The sequence below is a fragment of the Macrobrachium rosenbergii genome, unplaced genomic scaffold (genome assembly GCF_040412425.1).
Source record: "Macrobrachium rosenbergii isolate ZJJX-2024 unplaced genomic scaffold, ASM4041242v1 13864, whole genome shotgun sequence".
Lineage (NCBI taxonomy): Eukaryota > Metazoa > Arthropoda > Malacostraca > Decapoda > Palaemonidae > Macrobrachium > Macrobrachium rosenbergii.
This window is the reverse complement of record NW_027100715.1, coordinates 297,265-317,019: the sequence shown is the minus strand read 5'-3', so window position 1 is coordinate 317,019 and position 19,755 is coordinate 297,265. Positions and strand designations below refer to the sequence as shown.

Here is a 19,755-nt window from a genome sequence, read left to right as displayed (position 1 = left end):
TCAGGCTGCTCACAAAGCAGTCAACTTCAACATGAGTGATGGTGAAGATATTTGTGTAGATGAACCATTAGTGAAGGTAAATTCTCTCTCTCTCTCTCTCTCTCTCTCTCTCTCTCTCTCTCTCTCTCTCTCTCTCTCTCTCTCTCTCACTAAACCTGAATAATAAGTCAAGACTCCATAACATCTAACATAGATCAGAGCACATGCATATTATTATTATATACAATAATTAGAGTCTTGTACTTGTATGACTGGATTTTCTTGAAAACAGATTTTCATTTGATTGTGTTTCAGGCTGCTCAGAAAGCAATCAACTTCAACATGAGTGATGATGAGGATCTTTGTGTGGATGAACCATCAGTGAAGGTAAGTCTCTCTCTCTCTATATCTCTGTACCTTTGATCAGATATTACAAAGAATTTTACCATGTAAAATAGTTTTTTCACTTATCTTCAATTGTTGACTATGAAGTGAATAAGATGTCAAGACTCCATATTAACTAACATAGATCAGGGCACATGCATATTATTATATACAGTAATTACAGTATTGTACTTGTATGACAGGATTTTTTTGAAGACAGATTCTCATTTGATTCTGTTTCAGGCTGCTTACAAAGCAATCCAATCCAACATGAGTTACGATGGTCTTTGTGTGGATGAAACTGAAACATCAGTGAAGGTAAGTCTCTCTCTCTCTCTCTCTCTCTCTCTCTCTCTCTCTCTCTCTCTCTCTCTCTCTCTCTCTCTCCCAACATGAGTTATGATGGTCTTTGTGTGGATGAAACATCAGTGAAGGTAAGTCTCTCTCTCTCTCTCTCTCTCTCTTTAAAATCTTGTAGAATGTAACCGTTGATCAGTCTTTCTTTAAAATCATGTAGAATATATATCCTTTGATCAATTACAATGAATTTTACCTTGTAAAATTGTTTTTTCACTAAACGTTAAAATGTTTAATTTGAAGTGAATAATATTTCAAGACTCCATAACAATTAACCCTCTAATGCCGAGCCTCTATTTACAAAAGTGTCTGTCGTATGCTGGCGTTCGGAGTTAGTGCTCAAGAAGAAAAAAAAGTTTTTTTTTTTTTTTTTTTTTTTTCTTCAAAAAAAAATCACAGCACACTTAGTTTTTAAGATTAAGAGTTCATTTTTGGCACCTTTTTTTTGTCATTGCCTGAAGTTTAGTATGCAACCATCAGAAATGAAAAAAATATCATTATATATAAATATTGAAATATATGACAGCGTGAAAAAAAATTTCATATATAATTGTATACAAATCGCGCTGTGAGCAAAACGGTTCAAGCTAACGAGTAATTTTTTTTCTGTATTGTACACTAAATTGCAATGATTTTGGTATATACCAAATTGTAAAACGATCAAAGCAACACAGAGAAAATATCACAAAATGATGCATGAATTAGTAACGTGCGGACGTAAAAAAAAGTATTTTTAAAAAATTCACCATAAATCGAAACATTGTACGAGAGACTTCCAGTTTGTTGCAAAATGAAGGTAATTAATTGAAAATTACTAGACTGTAAGTGTTTTAGCTTACAATTGCAGTTTTCGACCATTTCGGTCGAGTTAAAGTTGACTGAAAGTAGAATTTTTTCTATTTATGGTGATTTATATGAAAATATTTCAAAACTGATAAAAGCTCCAACCATGAGTTATTTTTTGTTGTATTCTACATGAAATTGCACACATTTCCATATATAAAACTTTATGTAACGACTAAAACAAAACTGCGCAAACATTACGACAAAGTGACGAAAGAATTAATGAGATGAGATGTTCTGGCTGAGTTACCCGTCAGACGTAAGGGAAAAGTTTTTTCAAAAATTCACCATAAATCGAAAAATTGTGCTAGAGACTTCCAATTTGTTGCAAAATGAAGGTACATGACTGAATATTACTAGAATGTAAGAGTTATAGCTTACAATTGCATTTTCCGACCATTTCGGTCGAGTTAAAGTTGACCTAAGGTTGAAATTTTGGCAGTTATCGTGATTTATATGAAAATATTTCCAAACTGATAGAAGCTACAACCATGAGTTATTTTCTGTTGTATTCTACATGAAATTGCACACATTTCCATATATAAGACTTTATGTAACGACTAATATAAATCGGTGCAAACATTACGACAAAATGACGAAAGAATTTCTGAAATTTTCGGCCGAGTTACTGCGCAGACGTAAGGAAAAAGTTTGTTAAAAAATTCACCATAAATCGAAATATTGTGCTAGAGACTTCCAATTTGTTGCAAAATGAAGGTAAACGATTGAATATTACTAGAATGTAAGAGTTTTAGCTTACAATTACGTTTTTCGACCATTTTGGTAGAGTCAAATTTGACCGAAGGTTGAAATGTTTTGTGGTCGACGTATGGTACGTCCACTCGTCACCCAACAGACAATTTTAGTCGACGTACGATACGTCCAGTCGGTGTTTAAGGGTTAACGTACAACTGAGTACATTTATATTGTTATATACAGTAATTACAGTATTGTACTTGTATGAGTGAATTATCTTGAAAACAGATTTTCATTTGATTCTGTTTCAGGCTGCTCACAAAGCAATCAACTTCAACATGAGTGATGAAGAGCATCTGTGTGTGGATGAACCATCAGTGAAGGTAAGTCTCTCTCTCTCTCTCTCTCTCTCTCTCTCTCTCTCTCTCTCTCTCTCTCTGTCTCTTGTCTCTAGTTTTTTTCTCTAATCTTCAATTGTTGACTATGAAGTGAATAACAACTCAAGACTCCATAACAACTAACACAGATCTGAGCACATGCATATTAATATATACAGTAATTACAGTATTGTACTTGTATGACTGGATTTTTTTGAAGACAGATTTTCATTTGATTCTGTTTCAGGCTGCTCACAAAGTAATCAACTTCAACATCAGTGATGGTGAAGATATTTGTGTAGATGAACCATTAGTGAAGGTAAATTCTCTCTCTCTCTCTAAAATTTCCTTGTACAATAGTTTTTCACTAAACCTTAAATTGTTGAATTTGAAGTGAATAATAAGTAAAGACTCCATAACACTTAACATAGGTCAGATCACATTTATATTATATACAGTAATTTCAGTATTGTACTTGTATGAGTGGATTATCTTCAATACAGATTTTCATTTGATTCTGTTTCAGGCTGCTCACAAAGCAATCAACTTAAACATGAGTGATGTTGAAGATATTTGTGTAGATGGACCATTAATGAAGGCAAGTCTCTCTCTCTCTCTCTCTCTCTCTCTCTCTCTCTCTCTCTCTCTCTCTCTCTCTCTCTCTCTCTCTCTCTCTCTCTCTTTAAAATCTTGTAACCTTTGATTAAATATTCTTTTACCATGTAAAATAGTTTTTTTCACTAAACCTTAAATTGTTGATTTTGAATTGAATAACAAGTCAAGATTCCATAACAACTAACATAGATCAGAGCACATGCCTGTTAATATACAATGATGACATTGATTTTGAGACAGATTTTCATTTGATTCTGTTTCAGGCTGCTCACAAATTCAACTTCAACATGAGTGATGAAGATGATCTTTGTGTGGATGAACCATCAGTGAAGGTAAGTCTCTCTCTCTCTCTCTCTCTCTCTCTCTCTCTCTCTCTCTCTCTCTCTCTCTCTCTCTCTCTCTCTCTCTCTCCATGTAAAATAGTTTTTTCTCATTTTCAATTGTTGACTATGAAGTAAATAACAAGTCAAGACTCCATAACAACTAAATAACTAACATAGATCAGAGCACATGCATGTTATTATATACAGTAATTACAGTATTATACTAGTATTACTGGAATTTTTTTGAAGACAGATTCTCATTTGATTCTGTTTCAGGCTGTTTACAAAGCAACCAAATCCAACATGAGTTATGATGGTCTTTGTGTGGATGAAACATCAGTGAAGGCAAGTCTCTCTCTCTCTCTCTCTCTCTCTCTCTCTCTCTCTCTCTCTCTCTCTCTCTCTCTCTCTCTCTCTCTCTCACTAATCTTCAAATTGTTGACTATGAATGACAAGTCAAGACTCCATATTAACTAACATAGATCAGGGCACATGCATATTATTATATACAGTATTTTCAGTATTGTACTTGTATGACTGGATTATCTTGAAGACAGATTTTCATCTGGTTCTGTTTCAAGCTGCTTACAAATCAATCAACTTCAATATAAGTGATGAAGAGCATCTTTGTGTGGATGAACCATCAGTGAAGGCAAGTTTCTCTCTCTCTCTCTCTCTCTCTCTCTCTCTCTCTCTCTCTCTCTCTCTCTCTCTCTCTCTCTCTCTTTTTTCACTAATCTTGAATTGTTGACTATGAAGTAAATAACAAGTCACGACTCCATAACAACTAACCTTTAAATGCTGAGCCTCTATTTACAAAAGTGTCTGCTGTATGCTGGCGGGGTTTGGGAGTTAGCGCCGAAGCAGAAAGAAAGTTTTTTATTTTTTTTTTTTTTTTTCTCTTCTTCTCTCTTTTTCTCTCTCTCTCTCTCTCTCTCTCTTCTCTCTCTCTCTCTCTCAAAAATCACAGCACGCTTAGTTTTTAAGGTTAAAAGTTCAATTTTGGCTTACTTTTTTCTCGTTGCCTGAAGTTTAGTATGCAACCATCAGAAATGAAAAAAAATATCATATATAAATATTGGAATATATGACAGCGCGAAAAAAAATTTCATATATTGTATTCAAATCGTGCTGTGAGCAAAACGGTTTAAAGTTAATGAGCTATTTTGTTTTTTCGTTGTATTGTACACTAAATTGCGATGGTTTTGGTGTATAACAAATTGTAAAACAATCAGAGCAACACAGAGAAAATATTATCACAAAATGATGCATGAATTTGTAACTCTCTGATGTAAAAAAAAAAAGTTTTTTTTTTTTTTTTTTTTCAAAATTCACCATAAATCAAAATATTGTGCTATAGACTTCCTGTTTGTTGCAAAATGAAGGTAAATGATTGAATATTACTCGAATGTAAGTGTTTTATCTTACAATTGCATTTTTCGACCATTTCAGTTGAGTCAAAGTTGACCGAAGGTTGAAATTTCGGCAGTTATCGTGATTTATATGAAAAAATTTCAAAACTGATAAAGGCTACAACAATGAGTTATTTTCTGTTGTATTCTACATGAAATTGCGCACATTTTCATATATAAAACTTTATGTAACGACTAATATAAAACGGTGCAGAAACTACGACAAAGTGACTAAAGAACTTCTGAGATTGTAAGACCCTGACTCCGTCTCTTCCAAACACGTGTGTGTTCGTGTGTTCGTCGTCCATCGGAGTGGCAGAAACATACACACATTTTGATACAGAAGATTCGTTGGAACATTATCATTACATGATTAGAATGCTTGCATGGCAATGCAAGTAGTGGTGATTGTACATACATCACGACAACAATGGTTAGGGAGAAACAGACAGAAATGTTGTATGGTTGAAATCGCGTTCCTTTAGAGAAAGAAAACGAGATGCTCTTGTTGTCTTGTCCACTCCGATGGACGACGAACACACACGTGTTTGGAAGAGATGGCGTCAGGCTCTTACAAGACTTTCAGCAGAGTTAGCGTGGACGTAAGGAAAAAGTTTTTTTTTTTAAATTCACCATAAATCAAAATATTGTGCTAGAGACTTCTCGTTTGTTGCAAAATGAAGGTAAATGATTGAATATTACTAGAATGTAAGATTTTTAGCGTAAAATTGCATTTTTCTACCATTTCGGTCGAGTCAAAGTTGACCGAAGGTTGAAATTTTGGCATGGTGATTTATATGAAAATGTCAAAATAGATAAAAGGTACAACCACAAGTTATTTTTTGTTGTATTCTACATAAAATTGCACACATTTTCATATATAAAACTTTATGTAAAAGCTAATAGAAAATGGTGCAATAATTACACCAAAGTGACTAAAGAAGTTCTGAGATTTTCAGCAGAGTTAGCTGATGTTTTCTTTTTTGATAAGAAAGAAATTCGCGCATGCGCAGCTGGGTCATGCTTGTAAACAAAACAACAGTGTGATCCGTGAACTCCTAGCATCCCTCATGGCACGTGAATTAAAATTTTTCACAAACGAGGCCTATAGGTATTTTTCCGAATATTTAAAAAAACTTTTGTAGTAGACGTATTTTACGTCTACTTGGCACCTGACAGACAACTTTTGTTAACATAAAATACATCCAGTGGACGTTAAAAGGGTAACAGATCAGAGGACATGCATATTATTATATACAGTAATTACAGTGTTGTATTTGTATGACTGGACTTTCTTGAAGACAGATTTTCATTTGATTGTGTTTCAGGCTGCTCACAAAGCAATCAACTTGAATGTGAGTGATGAAGAGGATCTTTGTGTGGATGAACCGTCAGTGAAGGTAAGTCTCTCTCTCTCTCTCTCTCTCTCTCTCTCTCTCTCTCTCTCTCTCTCTCTCTCTCTCTCTCTCTCATCTCTCAATGTAAAATAGATTTTTCACTAATCTTCAATTGTTGACTATGAAGTGAATAACAAGTCATAGATCAGAGCACATGCATATTATTATACACAGTAATTACAGTATTGCACTTGTATCACTGGATTTTCTTGAAGATAGATTCTCATTTGGTTCTGTTTCAGGGTGCTTACAAAGCAATCAAATCCAACATGGGTTATGATGGTCTTTGTGTGAATGAAACATCAGTGAAAGTAATTCTCTCTCTCTCTCTCTCTCTCTCTCTCTCTCTCTCTCTCTCTCTCTCTCTCTCTCTCTCTCTCTCTCTCTCTCTCTCTTGTTGTAGAGAAGTGATCGTTGATCAGTCTTTCTTTAAAATCCTATAGAATATAACCTTTGATCACGTTACAATGAATTTTACCTTGTAAAATAGTTTTTTCACTAAACCTTAAATTGTTGAATTTGAAGTGAATAATAAGTCAAGACTCCATAACAATTAACGTAGACCAGAGCACATTTATGTTATTATATACAGTAATTACAGTATTGTACTTGTATGAGTGGATTATCTTGAAAACGGATTTTCATTTGATTCTGTTTCAGTCTGTGCACAAAGCAATCAACTTCAACATGAGTGATGAAGAGGAGCTTTGTGTGGATGAACCATCAGTGAAGGTAAGTCTCTCTCTCTCTCTCTCTCTCTCTCTCTCTCTCTCTCTCTCTCTCTCTCTCTCTCTCTCTCTCTCTCTCTCTCTCTCTCTCTCTCACTCTCTGTAAAATAGTTTTTCACTAATCTTTTTTCAAATGTTGATTGTTGATTATGAAGTGAATAACAAGTCAAGACTCCATAACAACTAACCCTTAAACGCCGAGCCTCTATTGACAAAAGTGTCTGCCGTATGCTGGCGGGGTTTGGGAGTTAGCGCCGAAGCGGAAAGAAAGTTTTTTCAAAAAATCACAGCAAGCTTAGTTTTTAAGATTAAAGAGTTCAATTTTGGCTTCTTGTTTTCTCATTGCCTGAAGTTTATTATGCAACCATCAGAAATGAAAAAAAATATCATATATAAATATTGGAGTATATGACAGCGCGAAAAAAATTTCATATATTGTATACAAATCGTACTGTGAGCAAAACGGTTAAAGTTAATGAGCTATTTTGTTTTTCGTTGTATTGTACAGTAAATTGCGATGATTTTGATATATAACAAATTGTAAAACAATCAAAGCAACACTGAGAAAATATGATCACAAAATGATGCATGAATTCGTAACACACTGATGGAAAAAAAAGTTTTTTTCAAAAATTCACCATAAATCAAAATATTGTGCTAGAGACTTCTCGTTTGTTGCAAAATGAAGGTAAATGATTGAATATTACTAGAATGTAAGAGTTTTAGCTTACAATTGCATTTCTTGACCATTTCTGTAGAGTCAAAGTTGCCCGAAGTTTGAAATTGTGGCACTTATGGTGATGTATATGAAAATATGTCAAAATATACAACCACAAGTTATTTTTTGTTGTATTCTACATGAAATTGCACACATTCTCATATTTAAAACTTTATGTAAAAGCTAATAGAAAATGGTGCAATAATTACACCAAAGTGACTAAAGAAGTTCTGAGATTTTCAGCAGAGTTTGCTGATGGTTTCTTTTGGGATAAGAAAGAAATTCGCGCATGCGCAGCTGGGTCACGCTTGTAAACAAAACAACAGTGTGATCCGTGAACTCCCAGCATCCCTCAAGGCACGTGAATTAAAATGTTTCACAAACGAGGCCTATAAGTATTTTTCTGCAAATATTTAAAAAAAACTTTTTGTAGTAGACGTATTTTACGTCTACTTGGCACCCGACAGACAACTTTTGTCAACGTAAAATACATCCAGTTGACGTTAAAGGGGTAACATAGATCAGAGCACATGCATATTATTATATACAGTAATTGCAATATTGTATTTGTATGACTGGACTTTCTTGAAGACAGATTCTCATTTGATTCTGTTTCAGGCTGCTAACAAAGCAATCAACTTCAACATGAGTGATGAAGAGGATCTTTGTGTGGATGAACCATCAGTGAAGGTAAGTCTCTCTCTCTCTCTCTCTCTCTCTCTCTCTCTCTCTCTCTCTCTCTCTCTCTCTCTCTCTCTCTCTCTCTCTCTCTCTCTCTCTGTAAAATAGTTTTTCACTGTAAAATCTTTTTCAAATCTTCAATTGTTGACTATGAAGTGAATAACAAGTCAAAACTCCATAACAACTAAAATAGATCTGAGCACATGCATATTAATATATACAGTAATTACAGTCTTGTACTTGTATGACTGGATTTTTTGAAGACAGATTTTCGTTTGATTCTGTTTCAGCCTGCTCACAAAGCAATCAACTACAACATCAGTGATGGTGAAGATACTTGTGCAGATGAACCATCAGTGAAGGTAAATCTCTCTCTCTCTCTTTTAAAATCTTGTAGAATGTAACCTTTGATCACATATTATAATGAATTTTACCATGAAAAATTGTTTTTTCACTAAACCTTAAATTGTTGATTTTGAAGTGAATAATAAGTCGAAGACTCCATAACAACTAACATAGATCAGAGCACATGCATATTATTATATACAGTAATTACAGTATTGTACTTGTATGACTGGATTTTCTTGAAAACAGATTTTCATTTGATTGTGTTTCAGGCTGCTCACAAAGCAATCAACTTCAACATGAGTGATGATGAGGATCTTTGTGTGGATGAACCATCAGTGAAGGTAAGTCTCTCTCTCTCTCTCTCTCTCTCTCTCTCTCTCTCTCTCTCTCTCTCTCTCTCTCTCTCTCTCTCTCTCTCTCTCTCTCTCAATTGTTGACTATGAATGTCAAGTCAAGACTCCATATTAGCTAACATAGGTCAGGGCACATGCATATTATTATATACAGTAATTTCAGTATTGTTCTTTCATGACTGGATTATCTTTGAAGACAGATTTTCATTTGATTCTTTTTCAGGCTGCTCACAAAGCAATCAACTTCAACGTGAGTGATGGTGAGGAGATTTGTGCGGATGAACCATTAGTGAAGGTGAGTAAGTCTCTCTCTCTCTCTCTCTCTCTCTCTCTCTCTCTCTCTCTCTCTCTCTCTCTCTCTCTCTCTCTCTCTCTCACATATTACTAGTCCATTTCCCACTCTTATGATTTCCATTGGGGACCTATGAATCTTTTATAGTACAAGTTATTATGGTATATACTCGTATCTAATATCTGGGTTTTTCTGAAGTATTTTAACTGGGTTGTCCTCTTGACAATTTTAGGCAAATCCTGAAATATGCAAGTCTTTGTCGCCATTATATAAAATTTTTTTTCAATATCTGTAAATTTGCAAGATTATTTGTCATATGGGATGTCTATACCCATGTTTTCATGGTCAAGGATTAACATTGTCACAGAAACAGCCATAACATTTGCAGTTTTATTTGTACAGACATTATGACAAATAGTTATAAAAATCTTACAACAATACAAGTTAAACTTATGTAGAGTTAGAGGAATTTATTTCTGGTGATAGAAATTCATTTCTCGCTATAATGTGGTTCGGATTCCACAATAAGTTGTAGGTCCCTTTGCTAAGTAACCAATTGGTTCTTATCCACGTTAAATAAGTCTAGTCCTTTGGGCCAGCCCGAGGTAGAACTAAGGTATACTCTTATGTTTTTGTGTGTATTTTTAACTGCCAAGGTACACAGCTTCTTGCGTCATGTACATATATGTGCTCATAATAATAAAAGAAAAATTGTGTGTTTAGTTGTGTAAAGGGAAAATACAAGCTAATTGTTGTCCAACTCATCCTCAGAACAGTCACTGTCATTTTCATTCATTTGACCAGTGAGTGAATGAATTATTGCATCCATCTGTGCCTCCACATTTACAATAATAGTGCGGGGCAACTGGCTCTTTTGACAGGAGCAGGCTGTAGAGCTGCAGGCCTTGTCCACTGCTTTGTAACCACAACTAAGAAAAGCAATTAGGCCAGGAGGAGCTGGGGAATCAGAAGCAAATGCCGGTGTTGGGACGCCATCCTTCACCTGCCATCCGAACTTGCTGATGTTCACTGTTGGTGGGCCTTACTGATCAGCTGCTTTCCATAATATCATTTGGAGATGTGCCCACTGTACATGGAGCAGTAGATTGGCATCTGTAGGAGGCAGGGCCATAATGCACACTGATTTTCCTCTCTTTCTTGTACATAACCTGTGGCGAGCTGCATTCATTGAGGTGCCTGGAGGCTGGCCATATAGTGCTGTGAAGAACTGTTGGCCTGTTTGCAACAGATAATTTTCTGAGGCATCTATCTCTCCAAGTATCTCAGATAATCCTGGGAAATTTCCTGCCTGCAAGACATTTAGAGCACTGACTTTTCCTTATTAAAAGGGTAAGACACAGTGTCACAACCACTTAGCGCATGCATTCCCAATAGCTGCAAACACTTGGGACCTAGCTTCTCACAGGTTGCATTAATGTCTACAATATTACCATTCTAATGTTCCATCTGAACTTTACATGTGTGTTGTAGCTGAGTTTTCCAAACCCAGTAAATCAGTAGTACTAGGACATCAGTATCACCACTGTGGATTCTTTCTACCCTGTAACACTCAGTTGCCATCAATAAGTATGCAATCATTGTCACATCAGCGCCATCATGTGAAAAGAGACAGTCTTCTTGACTTTCTAGCGCTATTTTATTTTCCATGTTGAAAGAGGATAGTACCCGTGACAGTTGCTTTATGTTTCATTTATTCTTCACAATAGTATCTCTGTTTGGGAGTAGACTACTGATAGTCAGGTTGTAGTTGGTGGTACCCTCATCACCACATCGCATTCTCTCATGGTCTTTGACTGACAGATCATGATACTTTTCAAAGACTAACACCTTGTCATTATCAAGAAAGTATAACAAGAGACTGTGCTTAATACTCTCAACAAGGATAGATGCATCAGCATCATGAGGCCATGTAATATGACAGAGCAGCTGTTGTGCATCCACTATAATGATGGTTGGAGGCACTGGGCTTTGCTGTAGCACACCAAGACATCTAGGAAGTACAGCTTTGGTGCCCTTTTGCAAACAGCCATTCTCATCAGTGAGTGAGGAAGGGACAGCACACAACTCATACTCAAAGATATTTTCTAACTGTAGCTGATGCTGTTGACCGATCATAAGCAGGTGAAGGAATAGGGCTTCCATGTCAAAGACAGTCTTGTTACCAACTATGATGCCATGCTTTAGCCGCTCCATTGTCTTAACGGGGCTGGAAAGTTTTGCCTGAAATCCAGATGGTAGTGAATCACAAAATGAAGTTACCATTTGCTCTCCAATTAATAATGCATCTTTAACATTGACTTCATTTGGAGCAACTTGGCCATTGCCAATGTTATACAGGACATTACTCTCACTTTTCAGTGGGTGGGAATGTTTACTAGTTCTGCAGCATCAAGCTTTCGCCTCTTTTCACCTTCCTCTTTGTGCTTCATTGGTGTTATTGCATTGCTGACTAGGCCCGTGTACAAGTTTTCCATGGCATGTGAGAGGTAGGCAGAGATAGGGAATGAATCGATCCATTCAGTAATTAGCTGAGGTGACAGTGTCATACCTCTCATACCACCTTTTCCTATTTTGTTAGCAGTTTGTTCACCAAACTGATCACTTGACACAGAGTTCCAGACACCTTCATGTTGACGACAGACATGTGCTCCAGCAATTAGGCCTGTCATGACATCATCTGGTAGGTTGTGCATCTCCAGCAAATGCCAGGAGATATATCTGGTATAATGGAAGTGACCTGCAATGAAGAAGTAAGGCAACATTCTCTCCAAGCATAGTTGTTGAAATAACCAGTCGCCTTCCCTCTCTGCACGAAGAAGCTGATGGGCAAGCAGTGTTGGTTTTATGAGATTATCCATCCAGTTCTTGCCTGTTGGATGCTTCTGTGCTTCCTCCATGTGTATGTGTGCAGATATTTCATCAAAGTTCTATTCACCATCTTGAAAAAGGTGCTGCAGCAGGACAACTGTAACCATGCAGAATGCTCTCATAACCCTCACCCATGCCTTTCCACTCATAATTCCTGTAAGATGTCCAAACGTTGCTCCAACTAGAACATCAAGACCTGTTCCCTTCATTAGTGTCCCTATGCATCCCAAGAACGACATGATTATGTGCATTGCTCCTGGACGAAGTATAACATCTCTGAACCTTTCTGATTCCCACCACTTGATCTCCTGAGCCACCATGTACAGCTGCATATCAATGGACAGGTTGGCATAAGCTTCTAGCATTGTCACATGTAATTTTTATGTAATGGTACAATAGAATTCATGCATAATGACTAATAATAAATAGAGCTGCCTTGACTATGAGTACTACATTTTTACAATAATGAAAGTGTATGAATTGTCTTGGGTGAAGTTTTGACCATATCTTTTACACAAATAAGCTGTTCACTTACATTTTAGGGTACCGTAAAGAAGGTATTATCGTCAGCTTAACAACTGGCATGTATTATCGTCACCTTTCAAAATATTAATGAAATCAAACAATATCAAATAAAGGCCTCAAAAGTTTGTTTTTCTTTTGACAGCTATTATATACTTTATTTAAAAATTATGTTACGACTGATTGGAAGTTTATAAACGCAGGTCGATAATACGCTCATTGAAGGTCTCCCATATTGCATTTAGGCATAAAATATACCTGCAACAAAATACTTAATGAGTTTAACATGTTCCTTGACCTTAAAAACATAGGTATAGACACTTTACTATTTATATTACATATAGAAACAAAGGTATAGAAGAAACTAGATTTTTTAGTAATGGTGACCATTATTTACATAGAACACAAGTTGCCCAAAGTTGTCATGAGGACAACCAAGTTGAAAAACCTAAAAAACACCTTAGGATAGCAAATTATCAAGAAACCTTGTACTAGTTAACATTCAAAGGTTACCCATTTTGGCAAATGGACTATACTATGAATTTTACCATGTAAAATAATTTTTTCACTAAACCTTAAATTGTTGATTTTAAAGTGAATAATAAGTCAAGACTCCATAACAACTAACATAGATCAGAGCACATGCATATTATTATATACAGTAATTGCAGTCTTGTACTTGTATGACTGGATTTTCTTGAAGACAGATTTTCATTTGATTCTGTTTCAGGCTGCTCACAATGCAATCAACTTCAACATGAGTGATGAAGAGGAGCTTTGTGTGGATGAACCATCAGTGAAGGTAAGTCTCTCTCTCTCTACCTTTGATCAGATATTACAATGAATTTTACCATGTAAAATAGTTTTTTCACTAATCTTCAATTGTTGACTATGAATAGAATAACATGTCAATACTCTAAATCAACTAACATAGATCAGAGCACAATATTATTATATATACAGTAATTACAGTATTGTCCTTGTATGACTGGATTTTCTTGAAGACAGATTCTCATTTGATTGTGTTTCAGGCTGTTTACAAAGCAATCAAATCCAACATGAGTTATGATGGTGTTTGTGTGGATGAAACATCAGTGAAGGTAAGTCTCTCTCTCTCTCTCTCTCTCTCTCTCTCTCTCTCTCTCTCTCTCTCTCTCTCTCTCTCTCTCTCTCTCTCTCTCTCTCTCTCTCTCTCTCTCCAACATGAGTTATGATGGTATTTGTGTGGGTGAAACATCAGTGAAGGTAAGAGTCTCTCTCTCTCTCTCTCTCTCTCTCTCTCTCTCTCTCTCTCTCTCTCTCTCTCTCTCTCTCTCTCTCTCTCTTTAAAATCTTGTAGAATGTAACTTTTGATCAATTACATTGAATGTTACCTTGTAATATAGTTTTTTCACTAAACCTTAAAATGTTTAATTTGAAGTGAATAATATTTCAAGACTCCATAACAATTAACCCTCTAACGCCGAGCCTCTATTTACAAAAGTGTCTGTCGTATGCCGGCGGCGTTCGGGAGTTAGCACTGAAGAGGAAAAAAGTTTTTTTTCTTCTTCTTCTTCTTCAAAAATTCACAGCACGCTTAGTTTTTAAGATTAAGAGTTCATCTTTGGCTCCTTTTTTTTGTCATTGCCTGAAGTTTAGTATGCAACCATCAGAAATGAAAAAAATATTATATATAAATATTGAAATATATGACAGCGCGAAAAAAATTTCATATATAATTGTATACAAATCGCGCTGTGAGCAAAACGGTTAAAGCTAACAAGTAATTTTTTTTCTTTGTATTGTACACTAAATTGCAATGATTTTGGTATATACCAAATTGTAAAACGATCAAAGCAACACAGAGAAAATATTATCACAAAATGATGCATGAATTCTTAACGAGCGGACGTAAAAAAAAATTTTTTTTTTTTTTTTTTTTTTTTTTTTTTCAAATTCACCATAAATCGAAATATTGTGGTAGAGACTTCCAGTTTCTTGCAAAATGAAGGTAATTAATTGAAAATTACTAGACTGTAAGTGATTTAGCTTACAATTGTAGTTTTCGACCATTCCGGTCGAGTTAAAGTTGACTGAAAGTAGAATTTTTTCTATTTATGGTGATTTATATGAAAATATTTCAAAACGATAAAAGCTACAACCATGAGTTATTTTTTGTTGTATTGTACATGAAATTGCGCACATTTCCATATAAAACTTTATGTAACGACTAAAATAAAACGGCGCAAACATTACGACAAAGTCATGAAAGAATTAATGAGATGTCTGGCTGAGTTACCCCGCGCATACGTAAGGGAAAAGTTTTTTCAAAAATTCACCATAAATCGAAATATTGTGCTAGAGATATCCAATTTGTTGCAAAATGAAGGTACATGACTCAATATTACTAGAATGTAAGAGTTTTAGCTTACAATTGCATTTCCCGACCATTTCGGTAGAGTTAAAGTTGACCAAAGGTTGAAATTTTGGCAGTTATCGTGATTTATATGGAAATATTTCAAAACTGATAGAAGCTACAACCATGAGTTATTTTCTGTTGTATTCTACATGAAATTGCACGCATTTCCATTTATAAAACTTTGTGTAACGACTAATATAAACCGGTGCAAACATTACGACAAAATGACGAAAGAATTTCTGAAATATTCGGCCGAGTTACTGCGCAGACGTAAGGAAAATGTTTTTTAAAAAATTCACCATAAATCGAAATATTGTGCTAGAGACTTCCAATTTGCTGCAAAATGAAGGTAAACCATTGAATATTACTAGAATGTAAGAGTTTTAGCTTACAATTGCATTTTTCGACCATTTCGGTCGAGTGAAATTTGGCCGAAGGTTGAAATTTTTTGTAGTCGACGTACGGTACGTCCACTCGTCACCCAACAGACGATTTTAGTCGACGTACGATACGTCCAGTCAGCGTTTAAGGGTTAACGTACATCTGAGCACATTTATATTATTATATACAGTAATTACAGTATTGTACTTGTAAGAGTGAATTATCTTGAAAACAGATTTTCATTTGATTCTGTTTCAGGCTGCTCACAAAGCAATCAACTTCAGCATGAGTGATGAAGAGCATGTTTGTGTGGATGAACCAGCAGTGAAGGTAACTATCTCTCTCTCTCTCTCTCTCTCTCTCTCTCTCTCTCTCTCTCTCTCTCTCTCTTCTCTCTCTCTCTCTGTATCTTTTTCTCTCTCTCTTCTCTCTCTCTCTTCTCTCTGTAAAATCTCAATTTTTCTCTCTACCATGTAAAATAGTTTTTTCTCTAATCTTCAGTTGTTGACTATGAAGTGAATAACAAGTCAAGACTCCATAACAACTAACATAGATCTGAGCACATGCATATTAATATATACTGTAATTACAGTATTGTACTTGTATGACTGGATTTTTTTTGAAGACAGATTTTCATTTGATTCTGTTTCAGGCTGCTCACAAAGTAATCAACTTCAACATGAGTGATGGTGAAGATATTTGTGTAGATGAACCATCAGTGAAGGTAAGTCTCTCTCTCTCTCTCTCTCTCTCTCTCTCTCTCTCTCTCTCTCTCTCTCTCTCTCTCTCTCTCTCTCTCTCTGATCACATATTACAGTGAATTTTACCATGTAAAATAGTTTTTTCACTAAACCTTAAATTGTTTTTGAAGTGAATAATAAGTCATGACTCCATAACAACTAACAGATCAGAGCACATACATATTATTATATACAATAATTACAGTATTGTACTTGTATAACTGGATTATTTTGAAGACAGATTTTCATTTGATTCTGTTTCAGGCTGCTCACAAAAGCAATCAACTTCAACATGAGTGATGTTGAAGATATTTGTGTGGATGAACCATCAGTGAAGGTAAGTCTCTCTCTCTCTCTCTCTCTCTCTCTCTCTCTCTCTCTCTCTCTCTCTCTCTCTCTCTCTCTCTCTCTCTCTCTCTCTCTCTCCTTTGATTAAATATTCTTTTACCATTTAAAATAGTTTTTTTCACAAAACCTTAAATTGTTGATTTTGAATTGAATAACAAGTCAAGACTCCATAACAACTAACATAGATCGGAGCACATACCTATTATTATATACAATGATGACATTATTATACTTTTATAACTGGAGTTACTTGAAGACAGGTTTTCATTTGATTCTGTTTCAGGCTGCTCACAAAGCAATCAACTTCAACATGAGTGATGAAGATGATCTTTGTGTGGATGAACCATCAGTGAAGGTAAGTCTCTCTCTCTCTCTCTCTCTCTCTCTCTCTAGTCTCTCTCTCTCTCAATTGTCTCTCTCTCTCTCTCTCTCCATGTAAAATAGTTTTTTCTCATTTTCAATTGTTGACTATGAAGTGAATAACAAGTCAAGACTCCATAACAACTAACATAGATCAGAGCACATGCATGTTATTATATACAGTAATTACAGTATTGTACTAGTATTACTGGATTTTTTGAAGACAGATTCTCATTTGATTCTGTTTCAGGCTGTTTACAAAGCAACCAGATCCAACATGAGTTATGATGGTCTTTGTGTGGATGAAACATCAGTGAAGGCAAGTCTCTCTCTCTCTCTCTCTCTCTCTCTCTCTCTCTCTCTCTCTCTCTCTCTCTCTCTCTCTCTCTAATCTTCAATTGTTGACTATGAATGACAAGTCAAGACTCCGTATTAACTAACATAGGTCAGGGCACATGCGTATTATTATATACAGTATTTTCAGTATTGTACTTGTATGACTGGATTATCTTGAAGACAGATTTTCATTTGGTTCTGTTTCAAGCTGCTTACAAAGCAATCAACTTCAACATAAGTGATGAAGAGCATCTTTGTGTGGATGAACTATCAGGTAAGTTTCTCTCTCTCTCTCTCTCTCTCTCTCTCTCTCTCTCTCTCTCTCTCTCTCTCTCTCTCTCTCTCTCTCTCTCCGTAAAATAGTTTTTTCACTAATCTTGAATTGTTGACTATGAAGTAAATAACAAGTCACGACTCCATAACAACTAAATGCCTTTTTAAAAAGTGCTGAGCCTCTATTTACAAAAGTGTTTTTTTTTTTTTTTTTTGTATTTTTTGGGAGTTAGTCTCCAAAGCTCTTTAAGTAATTTTTTTTTTTTTCTAAATTTTTTTTCACAGCACACTTAGTTTTTAAGGTTAAAAGTTCAATTTTGGCTACTTTTTTTCTCGTTGCCTGAAGTTTAGTATGCAACCATCAGAAATGAAAAAAAATATTATATATAAATATTGGAATATATGACAGCGCGAAAAAAAATTTCATATATTGTATTCAAATCGTGCTGTGAGCAAAACGGTTTAAAGTTAATGAGCTATTTTGTTTTTCGTTGTATTGTACACTAAATTGCGATGGTTTTTGGTGTATAACAAATTGTAAAACAATCATAGCAACACAGAGAAAATATTATCACAAAATGATGCATGAATTTGTAACACTCTGATGTAAAAAAAAAAGTTTTTTTTAAAAAATTCACCATAAATCAAAATATTGCGCTGTAGACTTCCCGTTTGTTGCAAAATGAAGGTAAATGATTGTATATTACTCGAATGTAAGTGTTTTATCTTACAATTGCATTTTTCGACCATTTCAGTTGAGTCAAAGTTGACCGAAGGTTGAAATTTCGGCAGTTATCGTGATTTATATGAAAAAATTTCAAAACTGATAAAGGCTACAACAATGAGTTATTTTCTGTTGTATTCTACATGAAATTGCGCACATTTTCATATATAAAACTTTATGTAACGACTAATATAAAACGGTGCAGAAACTACGACAAAGTGACTAAAGAATTTCTGAGATTGTAAGACCCTGACTCCGTCTCTTCCAAACACGTGTGTGTTCGTGTGTTCGTCGTCCATCGGAGTGGCAGAAACATACACACATTTTGATACAGAAGATTCGTTGGAACATTATCATTACATGATTAGAATGCTTGCATGGCAATGCAAGTAGTGGTGATTGTACATACATCACGACAACAATGGTTAGGGAGAAACAGACAGAAATGTTGTATGGTTGAAATCGCGTTCCTTTAGAGAAAGAAAACGAGATGCTCTTGTTGTCTTGTCCACTCTGATGGACGACGAACACACACGTGTTTGGAAGAGATGGCGTCAGGCTCTTACAAGACTTTCAGCAGAGTTAGCGTGGACGTAAGGAAAAAGTTTTTTTTAAAATTCACCATAAATCAAAATATTGTGCTAGAGACTTCTCGTTTGTTGCAAAATGAAGGAAAATGATTGAATATTATTAGAATGTAAGAGTTTTAGCTTAAAATTGCATTTTTCGACCATTTCGGTCGAGTCAAAGTTGACCGAAGGTTGAAATTTTGGCATGGTGATTTATATGAAAATGTCAAAATAGATAAAAGGTACAACCACAAGTTATTTTTTGTTGTATTCTACATAAAATTGCACACATTTTCATATATAAAACTTTATGTAAAAGCTAATAGAAAATGGTGCAATAATTACACCAAAGTGACTAAAGAAGTTCTGAGATTTTCAGCAGAGTTAGCTGATGTTTTCTTTTTTGATAAGAAAGAAATTCGCGCATGCGCAGCTGGGTCACGCTTGTAAACAAAACAACAGTGTGATCCGTGAACTCCTAGCATCCCTCATGGCACGTGAATTAAAATTTTTCACAAACGAGGCCTATAGGTATTTTTCCGCGAATATTTAAAAAAACTTTTGTAGTAGACGTATTTTACGTCTACTTGGCACCTGACAGACAACTTTTGTTAACATAAAATACATCCAGTGGACGTTAAAAGGGTAACAGATCAGAGGACATGCATATTATTATATACAGTAATTACAGTGTTGTATTTGTATGACTGGA

The 19,755-nt window shown here is 35.2% G+C and overlaps 1 protein-coding gene and 1 long non-coding RNA gene across 2 annotated transcripts; both read left to right on the top strand.

The window, feature by feature from the left end:
- The first annotated feature begins 292 nt into the window (after positions 1 to 292).
- Positions 293 to 2,643, top strand: LOC136837800 (uncharacterized). Its single transcript, XR_010852779.1, has 3 exons — positions 293 to 366; positions 607 to 681; positions 2,571 to 2,643. It is a non-coding gene; the product is annotated as an uncharacterized lncRNA (long non-coding RNA).
- A 3,499-nt stretch (positions 2,644 to 6,142) lies between these two features.
- Positions 6,143 to 16,212, top strand: LOC136837801 (uncharacterized). Its single transcript, XM_067102708.1, has 10 exons — positions 6,143 to 6,386; positions 7,044 to 7,115; positions 8,448 to 8,519; positions 8,801 to 8,872; positions 9,128 to 9,199; positions 9,435 to 9,506; positions 13,645 to 13,716; positions 13,946 to 14,014; positions 15,952 to 16,023; positions 16,195 to 16,212. The coding sequence occupies exons 2-10, from the start codon at positions 7,071 to 7,073 to the stop codon at positions 16,210 to 16,212; spliced, it is 564 nt and encodes a 187-aa protein (XP_066958809.1). The 5' UTR covers positions 6,143 to 6,386; positions 7,044 to 7,070.
- Positions 16,213 to 19,755: the final 3,543 nt, after the last annotated feature.

What these genes read in the sequence shown, in the direction of transcription:
- LOC136837801 (XM_067102708.1), top strand. Translation starts at nt 7,071, where the DNA reads ATGAGTGATGAAGAGGAGCTTTGTGTGGATGAACCATCAGTGAAG. An exon ending in TGGATGAACCATCAGTGAAG is followed by an intron (nt 8,520 to 8,800) that starts GTAAGTCTCTCT and finishes ATTCTGTTTCAG; the next exon opens with CCTGCTCACAAAGCAATCAA. An exon ending in CAGATGAACCATCAGTGAAG is followed by an intron (nt 8,873 to 9,127) that starts GTAAATCTCTCT and finishes ATTGTGTTTCAG; the next exon opens with GCTGCTCACAAAGCAATCAA.